This window comes from Temnothorax curvispinosus, unplaced genomic scaffold, assembly GCF_003070985.1.
Source record: "Temnothorax curvispinosus isolate PA1 unplaced genomic scaffold, ASM307098v1 QBEX01011923.1, whole genome shotgun sequence".
Lineage (NCBI taxonomy): Eukaryota > Metazoa > Arthropoda > Insecta > Hymenoptera > Formicidae > Temnothorax > Temnothorax curvispinosus.
In genome coordinates, this window is record NW_020221703.1 from 257,271 (window position 1) to 272,077 (window position 14,807).

Genomic DNA, 14,807 nt, shown 5'->3' on the forward strand with positions numbered 1-14,807 from the left:
GACTTTGTTTTAGGTACATGGCCATCGTGAATCCTTTGAAACCACGTATGGGGAAAAAGGCAACGCTGGGTGTTGCAACAGTAATTTGGATCATCGCGGCAATTCTGTCTTTACCGATGCTGCTTTTCTATACCACTTACACTCAGAACTACATGAACGGCGAGATCCGCGTTGTCTGCTACGGCGATTGGCCGAACACAAACGCCCAGGGACTCAGCTACGATGAATATTTGTAAGCCATTTTATTGTATGCTTGCAAAATTTACTTCCATATATTTTCTAAACTATTTACAATCGCTTATTCTCTCACAAAAATTCTGAAGATCTGTGTCGTGCGTTTACGTATACAATGAGTCAACGTAGTTAAACGGAATTGCCATTCGCGTTTTTTTTTTTTCTATAATGCACCGATGGTCGAGCAAGTCACAGAAGATAAAAGCGTTTCTGGAGACCCATAAAAGTGACATTGCCTCGTATATACGCACATATCTACTATCGTTTATGGTTTATAACTTTTAAACGATTGTGCCTGCCGGTCAGTTGGTTTGTCTCTCACATATACACGAGCGTGTGCACCACGCATACTATGTCGGCACAATGAGTCCCTCATTTCACTGCAAAGTGCTTGCAGTCCTGATACCGCGACAAGATAGGCGATAAATCGAGCTAATAACACCTTGGATTCGGTGCATCGCAAATGTGTATCGCGTGTCCTCAAAATACTTGCCTCCAATCATGCGCGATTAAATCGAGCTTTGATTGGATTGTAATTACAGATGAAAATCTGAACTGCGTTCCACATTTGCATCCGCTTCGTACTCCGATCGTTCGTTAAGATAGGTCCGCGAAAATGTACTCGCCGGGAGATAACGGGGTGAGGGCTGTTCCCTAATTGAAAGATTCGGACGGTATACTCGAAGCTCGGCGCTATCGTGCATGGCACGTCATGTAAAATCACGCACATCAGTACGACGCCCAATATAGTACGGTTAGTCAGGAGAATTCTGATCCCGATATAAATACCGTTTCGAACAGTCGCTCTCAGAATAACTGCACGTTGCTTAATCCAAGTTCACGCGATTCTATCCATCGTTTCATTATCTCGATCTAACCCAAGAATCTCTTCGCTCCTATGATTGTCATATTCGTGCGACACGAAGCCCATATTTTGCCTCTTGCCTTCCGTCTTTACTTAACCAAAGTGTAAGAGGAAATCGTTTCGAAGTACGTTTCATCAGTTGATCGATACAAAAGCTTCTGCTAGATTGATCGCTCGAAACTTGTCGAGATTATAAGCTTAGTCCGATGCTTTCATCTTGGCGTAGTAACGAGGCTATACATATACATTGACAAATGATAGCAGATAAAGAAAGGAGAAAGAGAGAGAATTTATACTATGCGTAAAATTAGCCGCACCTTACAAAGGTGTGGTTATAATGAAATTATATAGGATAACACCCTATAATCATTGTACAATGCTTCAAGCGTTAAACTAATGAAAATTAGTTACGGTCGTAAATTCTAAAATTATGAAGATTATAATAATTATAAATGACATAGATTAACAATATCGTATATATAAATATAAAATATTTATCAATCTTTATGTTAGATATTCTTTACATATTAAATCATTTAAAAGAAAAAAGAGTTAATCAATAGAAAAAGTAAAAAGTATAGAGAAAGAGAAAAAAATTAAAAATATCTTGCAAGGGCAACCATGATCATCAATTCACGCTAAATGTATATCGTTCACGACAACTTATCTATTCCCAGGATGTACACGATTTCCATTCACGATACGATTTCGCATTTAAGTCAATCTATATGTATTGTCGCATAAGATTGGCTTACTTTCCTCCAATATTCTTAAGATTTTTCGAATACATTTCCTTCTTCCGAACATTCCCAGACGTCGCCTAATCCTTAAGCGTAGCAGAAGCAATTTTGTGTAAATATCACGTATTGCGGCGAAAAGCGCCGTTCCATCGATCGTGTACCTCGAAAGTTCTGCTTCTGGAGCACTCACTCGTTCACCACCATTAAACGCTGACGATTGAAGCTTTTACGAATCTCTGCAGCTTAAATCCGCGTAAAGTATCTAAATCGGGATTACGCGAGTGTAACCCGATGAATTCATGCGCCGATAGTTTTTATTCGTTCGCGGAATCGACGCCGCGCTTTCCAAGCGTAACGCGTGAATTTCAACAGTTGTATAATAACTTGCGACGCCTCGTAATCTGATTGCAACGAACGCGATAATCCATTACCGATAATGAATTCATTACCGTTTGTTAATAATCCTAATGTAGAGTGACGCTTTAACGTCCTCGTCACGATGAGCTGAAAATGCTCAAATTAACAGTTGTTACCGTATTCGCTTTCGGATCGTCATAATTACCGTAATTAATGTACGTGGATAGGATTAGCGGCAAAAATTGCGGTATCGACGGCATGCTCTCGCCACTGGCATTAAAAACGCGAGATTTTTGCGTGGTAATTCAGTCACCGTGTCTCTTAGCCTTTCAACGCGAATTAAAACTGATTGACCGCGCGAAAAATGATTACATTTTCCTCTTTTCTTAAAATATCTCGTTCACGCAATACTTTTTCGTAAATTTTTAAAATTCCGCTTGCCTCCTATCTCAAATTCCGCTCCGACGGCATTATAACTTATGCATGCATTACGCGTAATTCGTTTAACCGCGTCCTCATCTCCCCATAAATTTCGGCGGACACGCCGCGCGGGTCATTATATCCCGCTGCTAAAGGTTAACGGCAATTACGCAATTATCATTAGCCGGGCAGCGCCGACATGTAAATGATTACACACGCGTTTTCGCGTCGAAACGCGAACTCGGCTTAACTCATCTGTCCAATTGCAACTTGATAATGCCATCGATACGCTTTCATCAGCAAACAACATCAGACGTGCACACATTCGCCGGTTCATTAGGTTTAATAATATATGCGTTCGCATAGTATCAGCCACCGTGATCGGTGCACTTTTTGTTAGAGAATTGGCAGTGTATTATTTTCCAGTTTGGCGCTCAATCGGCGCATTTAACATGCGCTTTGAAAGGGATTACGTGCTATGATGCTCCCGAACAAAAGCGTGCCACGCGGGACCGCGACACCACGTTATTTTCATTCTCCCCTTTGAGCATCACGTGTCATCGTTTCTCGCGCCATTCGATGTAAATTTATGTCGAAAGTGCTACACACGTATAACATCTGTGACTTCGTGAAACATCAACTAAATTTGATTGGTTAAACCACAAATTAGGTCGTACATAGGTACGAGCAATTACATCCGCGTTTGCGATAAATTTAATCATGAATTTATTAATGAACCCTATTCACTCCAACCGTTTTTTCCGCCCTTTTAATCCTCGCATCATAACTCACGAACGAATTGACGAAATTTAATGTTCCAAAGCGTAAATTAAAGCTACTATTTTTAGCTTTAATTTGCGCTTTAGAACATTAAATTTCGTCAATTTGTTCGTGAGTTATGATACGAGGATTAGAAACTCGTGGAGACACGAAAGGGCTGGTTGGAGTGAAAATTATACTTGCCGTCAATGATGATTATAAAATCGATGCTTCCTTAACAAAAACCGGCGCGCAATCTATTTTTTCTTTTTGAATTTCTATTTTTAATTTTCGATTTCAAGAGACTGTAATGTGATTAAATCTTAAATTGCATTTCTGTTAAAGAAGAGTGAAATTAACTGGAAAAATAAGATTTTTCCTGTCTGTTTAAAGCTTTTAAAGCACGAAAATACTTTAATTCTCGATGTCAACTTATAATAATGAGATCACGCCTTGAATATACTCGCTTTAACCGAAGAGAAAGGTCGACTCCTAGTTTTCTCAAAGAGTCCTAGAAAAAAAAGTGCGCGATTTCTGAGGCACGTAGAATATATATTTCTCAATATTACATCACACAAACTTGCTCTGAGTGGGCGTACGAGTTTAATTGATTTTCAGGTACAACGTTATCTTCATGATATTGACATACTTTTTACCAATCGGATCCATGACGTTTACCTACGCCAGGGTCGGCCTGGAATTGTGGGGCTCGCAAAGCATCGGGGAAGCCACAGCCAGACAGCTCGAGAACATTCGGAGCAAACGGAGGGTATGTATAAAATGAATTAATATCCGCGCATAGTTCAAAACGCTGAAATTGCTTTCGTTCCACGATCGAAAGATGGTTTAAAGCGGAAAAGCATGAAGACGCTTAAGCGAAAGAAAAAAGATTTTTCTCTCTTCCTCTTTCCGGTTTCATTTTCCGTCAACTGTAATATATTCAACCGTAAAGGAAGCGAACTTCATCGGTTATAATACTCTCGAACGAGGAAAGTTACGGATGTTAATAACCTTCATAAACTCGCGTTGGAATTTGTTACATGCCCCCTGTGCTCGATGGCGTTTAAGTAATTAAAGTGCAGTGTCGTGTCTGCACTTGTAGGGTATTTACACGAGGTGATGCAACTAAGTAATCTCGCGCACGCTCTTTATCCCGCTTTTCCGCCCCGAAACCCAGCCAAAACCGATATACGAACTATCTCAATTAATTAAGTTTAGATGGAGCTTTAGACAATTCTGTTCACGTTCTAGTTTTTCGTTCGTCACGCGTCCGAAAAAGGAACAAATAACCGTGTGGTTTCACTCCACCGCTCTTGCAGGATATCAAATAATTTATAAATACCTCATATTTACAAATGGAATTTACATGCGGACATGCATTTATCGCAACAGCGTTGCATCGTCACGCCTTATTTTTCATATTCTCGTCGCATCAATGCAATATCCGTTGAAAAATAGCGTTACGCATTATTGGCGCATTGCGCGGCGAGGAGGCTACCGATAGCGATCGTGTAATGCATTTCGCTCGAAGTTGTTTCGCTCTATCACAGTCACTCGTATCTCATCGGAATCTCCGATCTTCTATTTCTCTTATACGTATCAACGTTATTATATAAGACATACTTATAAATTATACAAATTATTCGCGATATGAATAATAAAATCAGCGATTCTCCAAAAAATCCGAAATACGTCTTTGTCTTTTCTTATCTTAATGGCGCTATGGTAATTTTTATTGCCTGTATGATGAATGAACGGGTGCGCGCGACTTTCGCAGACCGCAAAGACCCTTTATAGCCTAAAATCAGCAGTTTACCGCGCTGCACTGTTAAATATTAAAGAATGACAGAACTTCGCCTATTTTCATAATGGTTTTGGGCTATCCGGGCCCAGAGATGAGAATAGGGCATCATGCAAGGATTAAAATTGTATAGATATATAAATCAATAGGCACCTGCCTGTTGATTATTTGGTATTTAGGATATGCTAAATATTTTTCTAATACAAATCCCTTCTAACAATAAGTATAATAATGACGTACTTGTCATCTTGGATAGATCTGATGATGAGCCATTCAACGAACAAAATAACTTTAGAAGGTCAGAACTGCTTCCGGCGGAGGTTTGAAAATCTAAAATTATTTTTTCTTTAATACTGCCATTATTATCTACAAAATTTTATACGATTGATTACTTTTAGCCCAAAATGGGCGAAGTTCTTTAAACCAATACTTTGAGTTAAACATTTTATTATTTTTAACTACCATGTGTATCGATTATTTTAACACAAAATAGTATTATTTTAACTTTACTGGTTTAGTTAAATTAACATTGTTTTAGTTCAATTAATATATTGAGTAAGAGCAGGACCTACAGAAAGGATTATGCGTATTTCATATTTTTCGCAAACGTCTACAAGCGTTTAAGAAAGTCGCATCTCAATGTCACTGATAATTTCTTTTCCGTTTTCCTCTTTCCGCGTTCTTCGCTGCGCACGGGCTAAGAAAATATGATTACGACGCGACGGTCCTTCGCTCGACGCGACGCCGACGGTGCGAAAGCGTTCGCTAAAAAACGAACTTTCTCAATTAGTTTTAAACACGATGTCTAATGACTATTTGCGAGCTTAACGACGGAGCGAAGATCACACGTGTACTCGAGATATTCCACGAGATACTCGGTGGCCAGTGTCCTGCTATCGCGTACCTCAGAAACGGCGGTTTGAACCTAAAGCCCGGCTATAATTCGTAATTAGACGAGTCTCGGCCCGCACCTTCGCGGGCCTCTAATTCCGACGCTTTGACTTCAACTCTCTCAAGTATACTTTCGGTCAATAAAGTTTGCGGGAGAAAGTTTCATCTATTCCTCTATGGGCAGTAACGCGGACAACTTTGGGGCGCTTAGTTAATTTTTGGCCGAAGAAAGAGGCAAAGAGAGAAAAAGAGAGGAGACGCATCTCCGAGGGAACGATCCCTTTGTTTCAAAGAAAAATATCCGTGTATTCTAGCACGTTCGCGATACAAGCAACGGGTATCGATTGCCTACAAGCGTATATTGCCTACAATCGTTTGTGATCTGCGTTCCGAAAGAGTGAAAAACAATTAGATACAAAAGTTTCTACCTTCCGGCCAATGCCTTTATTTTGTTCTCGTGAACGTTGCAGCTGCAACTTTTTAAATGGGACGCGATAAATTATGTGAAATAGTGGTAAATGTGACCAAATATCTTCAACATTTGCACGGCAATATATAAAATGCATAGACGTATTAGACTGAACATTGTCATTGCATATTAGAGAGCTTCCGGCAAGATCTGAAAGACAGAAGATATGCTTGCAGAACCGCTTTCCTTTTCTAATTGTCACAATTAGATAAGGAAGCGTTTCCGCAAGCATATCTTTTGTCCTTCAGATCTTGCCGGAAGCTCTCCAATCAAAATGTTCAGTCTATTATATACGCCTATAAAATATCTCTCTATATATACATACATACATACATATCATACTATTATATATATATATATATATATATATATATATATATATATATATAAACACGATATATAAATGCAATTAATGCTGGAATACTATCTAATCGGGCAGAATAATCGCAGAAAAGAGAATAAATGGAATGTGATTATCAAACATAAAAATGGTCGTCCTAAATGGACGTGTAATGAATTCGCAACGAAGCGGTCGATACGAGTGCAAGAAGGATGGCATACTTTCCCGGACGTATATTACAGAAGAAACTGAATCTATAATATGATTCGTCTTTGATGCGTTATCACGTATATGACTGTGTATAAATTACAAACGTGATACGTTTCTAATAATCTTCATCGAAAATCTTCATAAGAAACGTGTACAATATAAGAATATTTGACGCTTGAAAATTATCAGATTGAAATTATTGATCGAGCATTAAATTAAAATTCACGTAGAGTTGACAGATTTATTAATTTCTATACTCTTAAAAATTCAAATGAAGAGTTTAGTATCGAAAATTACGTTGGCATACTTCCTTGAAATCTGATGCGTAGAACATTTATTATAACGACATAAATGTAGTAATTAATCATCGTAACAACTTTGTCTTTCGATAAGATTATATTCAAAGACGCCAAAGTGAAATTTTTCATAATGGAAAAAATAAAATTGAGTAAAGTGAAAAATGAATAAGCCGCGACGCAGCTTACTGTTTGAATTTTAATTGCTCAACTCTCCGCCTTCATATTTAATTTTAATTTCTGATTTACCAAGCTTTCTTTACTCATACGTCCAAGAATAAAGTAATAATTTAATTCTATTAACAGTTTATATTTCGTATTTAAAAGCACTAGTATATAAACAAAATGAGACGAGTGGGAATTAATTTTGTGTCATATTGCATAATTTGAGCAGTTAAATACGATCGTAAACACACCCCTCAATATTCTATTTCTAATAGTCTATAAAGTCTCGTCATTGTAATAATCCGTTTAAAAAAATAAAAGGAAGAAGTGACGCACCGGCGTTGTTTAATTGAGAAATACGCGTAGGAAGGAAGATTGTGCGCTATACAGTAGAGGAAATCTAGTTAAGCGCGCCTTCTCGGAATGTTTGGGTGAGAATGCATTGGATTTCGATTAGACTACAAAAGATTTTCTCTCCGCCACATTCGGAATTGCTACTCCATTCCGCATACGTATCGACGCAATGTTCCGACCGCGAGTGTACGCGCGCAAGTTACGGATCTCCTGTCCATTACAGAGAGCTTACTTGTGTACAAGTACGAGTTTCGGTGTACGACATGTGGACAAATGGCCCGTATCTACAGGCAGACCGCAGCGTTACTGACAATTACCGCGATGAAAACGTTACGGCTTCATTTGACGCGCACAAATAATTTCTATATATTATCTATTTTCGTTCTGCGAGAAGATATCCCCGAAACATCTCTCTTTTTCGACATCTTCAGAAAGTTTCTCTCATTAAAATTTATTAAAATTCATTCGAAAGCGGAGTGCTTTGCTCGGCGCTATTCAGTTTAGTCAAATTATACGAACGCGCTCCGTGTTAGATTTACATACGAATGGAGTAAAGCCAAAACCGCCAAACGCGAAACCTTCAGCTCGTTATACGAGCGTTATATTTCTCTCGTGTTTCTCAAGAACTATAGACGCGCAGTGTTCTTGAAAATTTAAAAAGCTGTTTATGGTGCGAAATTTTAAATGCACGCAAAGTGCGGTGCGCGTGAAACATAAACCCGCAGAGCTAAAGTACTTAAACTCCTCAAAGTGTCGCTCTTAAACTTAAAGCGTAAATACGTCTACAGTATTTACGTACACCTACAACTATCGCAATAACCTTTAACCTTCGCAAAGTTACATCAAATATCTTTTGTTCCACGTATCCATACAAATGATTAACTTAAACTCGTATTTATAATCGTCGTATGAACTTTATATCAAAAAGCGTTTTAAATGAGATATTCAGAATAAAGTTTCATATTTTGAGACAAAATATAATTCAATAGTCATTTTATTAAAAAAAAAATTTTTTTTAATAGTAGTCATATTTTATTTAATATAAAACATGATTAAAAAGCTATTAATATATTCTCTTCGATTAAAAATCGATTATTAAACTGTACAAAAGAAAACTCAGATTGTATCTCAAGAAAAACTAAGTTTTTCAATTAAATCGCGATTGCAAATATCGTATAACAAACACTAAACTGACTATCAACATTTATTTAATAAATCCATATTATCAGAACTTCTCGCTAAATTCTCTCAACAAAAAAATACGAGTATAAATAATAATAAATACGGGGACCTTAATGCTTTGCACGTTTACGAGAACGAGATAAGAATCCAATTTTGTGTCGTCCCTTTGAACGTGCAGCGGCAAAACAATGGCGTCTAATTAATTCGTCGTTGAGGAAATAGAAGAAATATGTAATATCCGAAATACTTCGGATATCGAAACGTTTGCGATACTTGGCTCAATAATACAAGCAATAAATAATGCCTCTTTTATGGTGATTACATCGTTGAAATATATCTCGTAAAAGGAAGATTTCTGAGATCGTGTCAGACGCGCTGGCGTGTGAACGCGCGCGGCACTACAAACCCGTGAGAACAATAGAGAAACTAACAGTGAGGCTGGTGGTGAAGTCTGACATTTCGAGGAAGAAAGGAGGTGTCGGATAATGTGACCAGTCGTTGGGACGCAAACACGCGCGGGCGATCTACTTCTCTTGGCCTTAATTATACTTACTTACCCAGCGGCGGCAGAAGCAATATAGGATCATTCTCTTTCGGAATAAGACATCGGCAAGTATAGACGTCCGTGGGCTGAATAAGATCGAATCCCTCGGCCCTTTCGGTTATTTCGGGAGCAACCGCAACGACGAGGGAGCAATTCGTCTAATTTCTTTACCGGAAGAATCGGTGCCGATAGCAATGAAATATACTGCCCACCAATTCCCTTCCGGGATTCGAGTCTTCCGGATGGTCGATTCCTTCCCTTAAAAGAGACACAATTAAACGTTAGTCATTAACGAAACGATTAGTCAATTCTTAATTTCAAAATGACGTATCTTTTTCCATTCAGTCGCAGTATTAAGACGAGAGATTTTATATTACATATCGTAAATAATGCAAAATAAATTTATCTTTATTTTTTTTAAATTGATTTATCTATTTAACGGTTTTGTAGATTTAAAGAAAGAGATAGTATGGAAGAATATATAATACAGAAAAAGAAGAAGAGAAAAAATAAATTATACAAAGCGAAGCTATCTCAAAATTCATTGCCGCGAACAAAACGCCGGCGCGATTATCATGGATTTTTCGAGCAAGAGAGAAAAATGCAAATTCTTATCCGACTTCGTAGAGAATGTAGCATAGAAGCAACAAAAATGTGCGCCGGGTGTATCTCAAAAGCTTTACAAACACTTGCCGAAGGTCGGGCATAAATATTCGGAGGGAATATCACCGTTCGCTGCGCTTTTTCCAAGCAATTTTTCCAAAGTGCTTGCGCTGAAATATCAAAGCTATCTCTTTGAATGCGAATTGATGAGTGATTCATTGTTGTAAATTGTAATCGAATCAGCCGCTAGATCCATGTTGTAATACGTGTAATGCAAATCGCGTATCCACACCCACGGAGGGGGAGGAATATAAATTTACTTTTTAATTACCCAAAGAAGATAATGAGGTACAGCTCGTAACTACTTCAAGAAATCCAATTTAAGTTATTTCTCAAATAACCGTCTTCTACAAGCTGTCCTCAACTGATTACGAGAACTATACCTGCACGAAGTTGAGTAGGTCGTTAATTTCAACGAAAAGGGGAATTCCTCTTCGAACGGACAAAAGCGTAGTATAACGCGGAGTGAAAGACGAAATTGAATCTCGAGATAATAACAAAAACGACGGGGAAATCGATATGTTACAGGTGCTTTGTTATCGCGGCTTTAATCACCCGTAAAAGTTCTTCGCAGAAAATGCATATTCAAAGAAGCGTTTATTGCCATGCTACAAATTACCGATCGAAACTGGCAAAGTGGAAACAATCGATAGCTTTATTTTCACATTGCGCCAATAATTAGTCGCATTATCTCGATAGGCGCGTGCTACAGAATATATTAAATACGGGAAACTTCCCTCGTTATTCGCGGGAATCCTCATTCACAGCGCGGGATGCGTGTGCGAACGCGAATCTAACAGGTGTTTTCATTAAAATCATTGACAATTTGACTGCATAAAATCATGTGTCACATTAATATATTTATATAATACATTTATGTAATAGATTATAAAATAATTATGATCATTTACATATTAAAATGACCGGGAGAATGTATAATCTCCCGAGTTTAATCAAATATGAAACATGTGAACTGATTATTCTCTTAATGTATTATTCAAGCGATATAATTTAAAACAGTAATTTATTACTGTTCTAATTATTTAACGCGACTGATTGCGGTCTTTATGGGGAAATCTTGATATGAATTATTACAGAAGGATTTACGTTTATCTATACTTAGGACACATTTTTGTGCTTTTTTTCGTTATGAAACAAATAACATAATTTACATAATGTACATTTCTTTTATTCAATAACGTTTTTAAGATACTGAAAGCAATATCTTCGCTTTCTTTATCGGAAAGATCTAACTCTATAATAAATTAATCGTGGAGAAACGACCGGCCTTTCATATCTTGACTAATATAAATTTTCTTTATATTTCAGGTAGTAAAAATGATGATAGTCGTTGTAGTAATATTCGCAGTGTGCTGGCTTCCGTTTCATATGTACTTCATAGTGGCGTCATATCTGCCAGAGATTACAAATGAACCGTACATCCAGGAGGTCTTTCTGGGAATATATTGGCTGGCAATGTCCAACAGCATGTACAACCCCATAATTTATTGTTGGATGAATACTAGGTAAGATTTTTGTTTCCCTATTCGACCTACTCTATTCACAACGACCACTTTTTGCTCTGTTATTCGTAATAAACGTTTCTCGGAAATGTGTCAAAATTTTGATATGTTATAACAAAAGTTGGATTTTCTCGTAACACCAGCATTGTAATCCGAGAATTATTTCTTAAGGGTCCTTATGCCGATTCAACCAACTTCGTAAGATAACCAAATACGTATCGACAAATCCTAGGCTCTCGTCATTTGTTAACAGAGTTCACGAAAGTTTCCTTCTTCAACATCTCTGCGCGGTGTTTCGCTTCGCTAAGTTTGCCTATCGCGATACGCAAGGACTAACTTAAATTATTCTATGTTAATTAGCGGATCTACACAAATTAAACACAAATCTCCGGTGCAAAATATCCGAGCCGCTCTCGAAGTACACAGTTTCTCGACGCGGGAGTTTAAGTTTCTATATCAACTGTCGTTGATATATCTTACATTTGTTAAAGCGTGACACATAAATTTTAACAATTTTCAAATTATATTTCTTAACTTCCAAATTATCGAGATAAAATAATGAGATGTATTTACACTTTTGTAAAGCTATAAAGATCTGATAGAAATAATTTCGTCACTTATTGCAATCGCTGTGCAGTTTTATTTTAATGTTCTTGCTTAAGAAGATTCGATTGCCTTCGATTTATTTCGCCGTCGAGAGTGTTTGACGAACTGACGAGAGTTAATCCAATATAGCACACAGAAGATAAGCTCATCCGACTTTAGAGATACTTCGGAGGATGGAAGGAGGGGGAGGGGGGAATGACGCCCGAAGTTATTACAGGAACAGGAAGTAACAGCGTTGCCATTAACACGTTTACACAAACGATCAATTCGAATGCTGAATATATTCCACGATAATGGAAACGCGGTCGACCAGACCGAGATTTCCGATACATGCGAAATAAGCGATTCGTATCATCATAGAACCGGACTATGGCACCGCGGGGATGTAGCTTTTAAGCACATATGTGTGTTGCCGCACTGGTTCGGTTAACGTCGCTGACCGACCGACGTTCATCGAGAAAGGCCCCGCGAATCTTCCGAGAGCAATCGAAATAATTTCGCTTCGCCCGCAGATGGGAATGGGAATGGAAATGGGAACACTGTCGATCGAACCGTGGGCACCGTGGCTCGAACCCCCTCCTCCCTCCCTTGCTACTCCTGCCCCAAAACTCCTCTTACACGTCACACGCACGTTTTGTTCCTTACTAACTCGGTATTGCCGCTATTTATTGGTCCGTAAAAAAAAAAGAATAGACGCAACGTCAAAAACACTAAACTGATGGAAATGTAATACATCGGACACCTCTCGCTACGAGGTATACGGACATTCGCGGCTCGAACGTGCGGATTTCAATTTTCCGCGTGCTATCGACAGAATACGCTCCGGTCTCATAAATATTCATATACGACACGATACGCAGGTATCATTGTGTTTCCGCGTCCGGACTGCGATTTCGTAATGACAGTGAATAATAATAACAATGGCGCAGTATAGTCGTGTAATAATTGGATTACAGCTTTCTCCCTGCATGTAATACGCGGAACTTTTTATCCCGGACATTCAGGCGGTTCTGCACGGTATAACGCGCTTTTCTTAAAAGATCTTTCTTTTCCCGTGTGTATCGTGAAAAAAATATGAGCCGTATATGAGAAAACTTTGCGAACCGCGAGTGCCATTTTTCAATTTTCTTCTCTGCGAGAAGTATAAAATGTAAAAATGAATATATATGTGACACATGAATTGTGTCTTTGAGTTGAAGGACAGCGGGATATTTCTCTTGGGGAAATCAGGTTTTTTTTAAGTAATATGCATGATTTAAATCATCCTATCTTCATGAATATCATGAGAAAAAGATGAAGACGGAACCTTGCGATCTATAATATGAAAAGTAAAAATATTAAACTAAAATCATTATGGCATATGGATAATCTTGATTCTTTGCAACATTTATATCTGCAAAATACTTTGCAACAACTTTTTATCACTCATGTTTCTATCACGTTTCTATCATGTTTTTATCACTCATTCTTTAAGCGTAAAGAACAAAGATTATCTGATTCAAAATTATCCATACAACAAGGCATAACTTTATCTTGACAGTTTTAAGGAATAATCTCTCATTCTCTCGCGATATTATGCTCCATCGATCTCCAACGTGCTTTGTGCGTCGCAGATTCCGGCGTGGCTTCGCCCAGTTCTTCTTCTGGTGTCCGTGGGTGCGGGTGACGACGGAGCCGTCTCTATCGCGTTCGGAGGCCGTGACGTCCAGATACAGCTGCACCGGTAGCCCGGACATGCACACCAGAATATCGCGGAATGGTACGTGCACCTTCTCGGAGCACTCTTGCACCACCGGCTCCACAACGCCTAGGAGCGAGTCAGACTCTCATCTCGAGGACGCAGCCGAGGGGGACGCGCGAACATCATCCATAGATTTGCGCCACTTGGTCCCCGACGTCCTCGCCGATGTCGATCGCGGCAATGTTGTCGCGGCCAGGAATTGCACCTCGCACTGATCATCGCGAAATTCCGAGCAAAGCTTTACACTTTACCCCTTTTCTCCCCCCGAGTACCCGAGTATGTACTCGATTTGGCGGATCGAAGATACCGGCTCGTGATCCTTCGCGCGTGAACGTTCGCGACGCGCGCGTTAAACTATTTATACAACACACGGAACCGTAACACAGACGTAAAATCGTCGTTCGATAGAAAAATTGTTTGCGCATACATACGAAGGATTCGATGCGAGGTGAGAATCGAATATATTTAGCGTTAAATGTGTAGTCCGAGCCGTTCGCTTCACACCCCCGTGATTTCGTATCGATCACAATACAGCAGCCCAAGCGGAAAGTAATAAACGCGAAACAAACGCGGAAAATAAACTATGATTGCATGTTTGTTGTTCGTTAACTCGGGGGAAATATCCTCTTTGCAACATCAAGAATTAA

The 14,807-nt window shown here is 38.7% G+C and overlaps 1 protein-coding gene across 1 annotated transcript in view; it reads left to right on the top strand.

Moving 5' to 3' along the window:
• Window positions 1-14,801, top strand: part of LOC112461976 (tachykinin-like peptides receptor 99D) — a 71,746-nt gene extending 56,945 nt beyond the window's left edge. Inside the window, exons 3-6 of the mRNA XM_025027452.1 lie at window positions 14-232; window positions 3,994-4,144; window positions 11,620-11,816; window positions 14,033-14,801. Coding sequence (XP_024883220.1) covers window positions 14-232; window positions 3,994-4,144; window positions 11,620-11,816; window positions 14,033-14,375 — 910 coding nt within the window. The 3' untranslated portion in view covers window positions 14,376-14,801. The remainder of the gene's footprint in view (window positions 1-13; window positions 233-3,993; window positions 4,145-11,619; window positions 11,817-14,032) is intronic.
• Window positions 14,802-14,807: the final 6 nt, after the last annotated feature.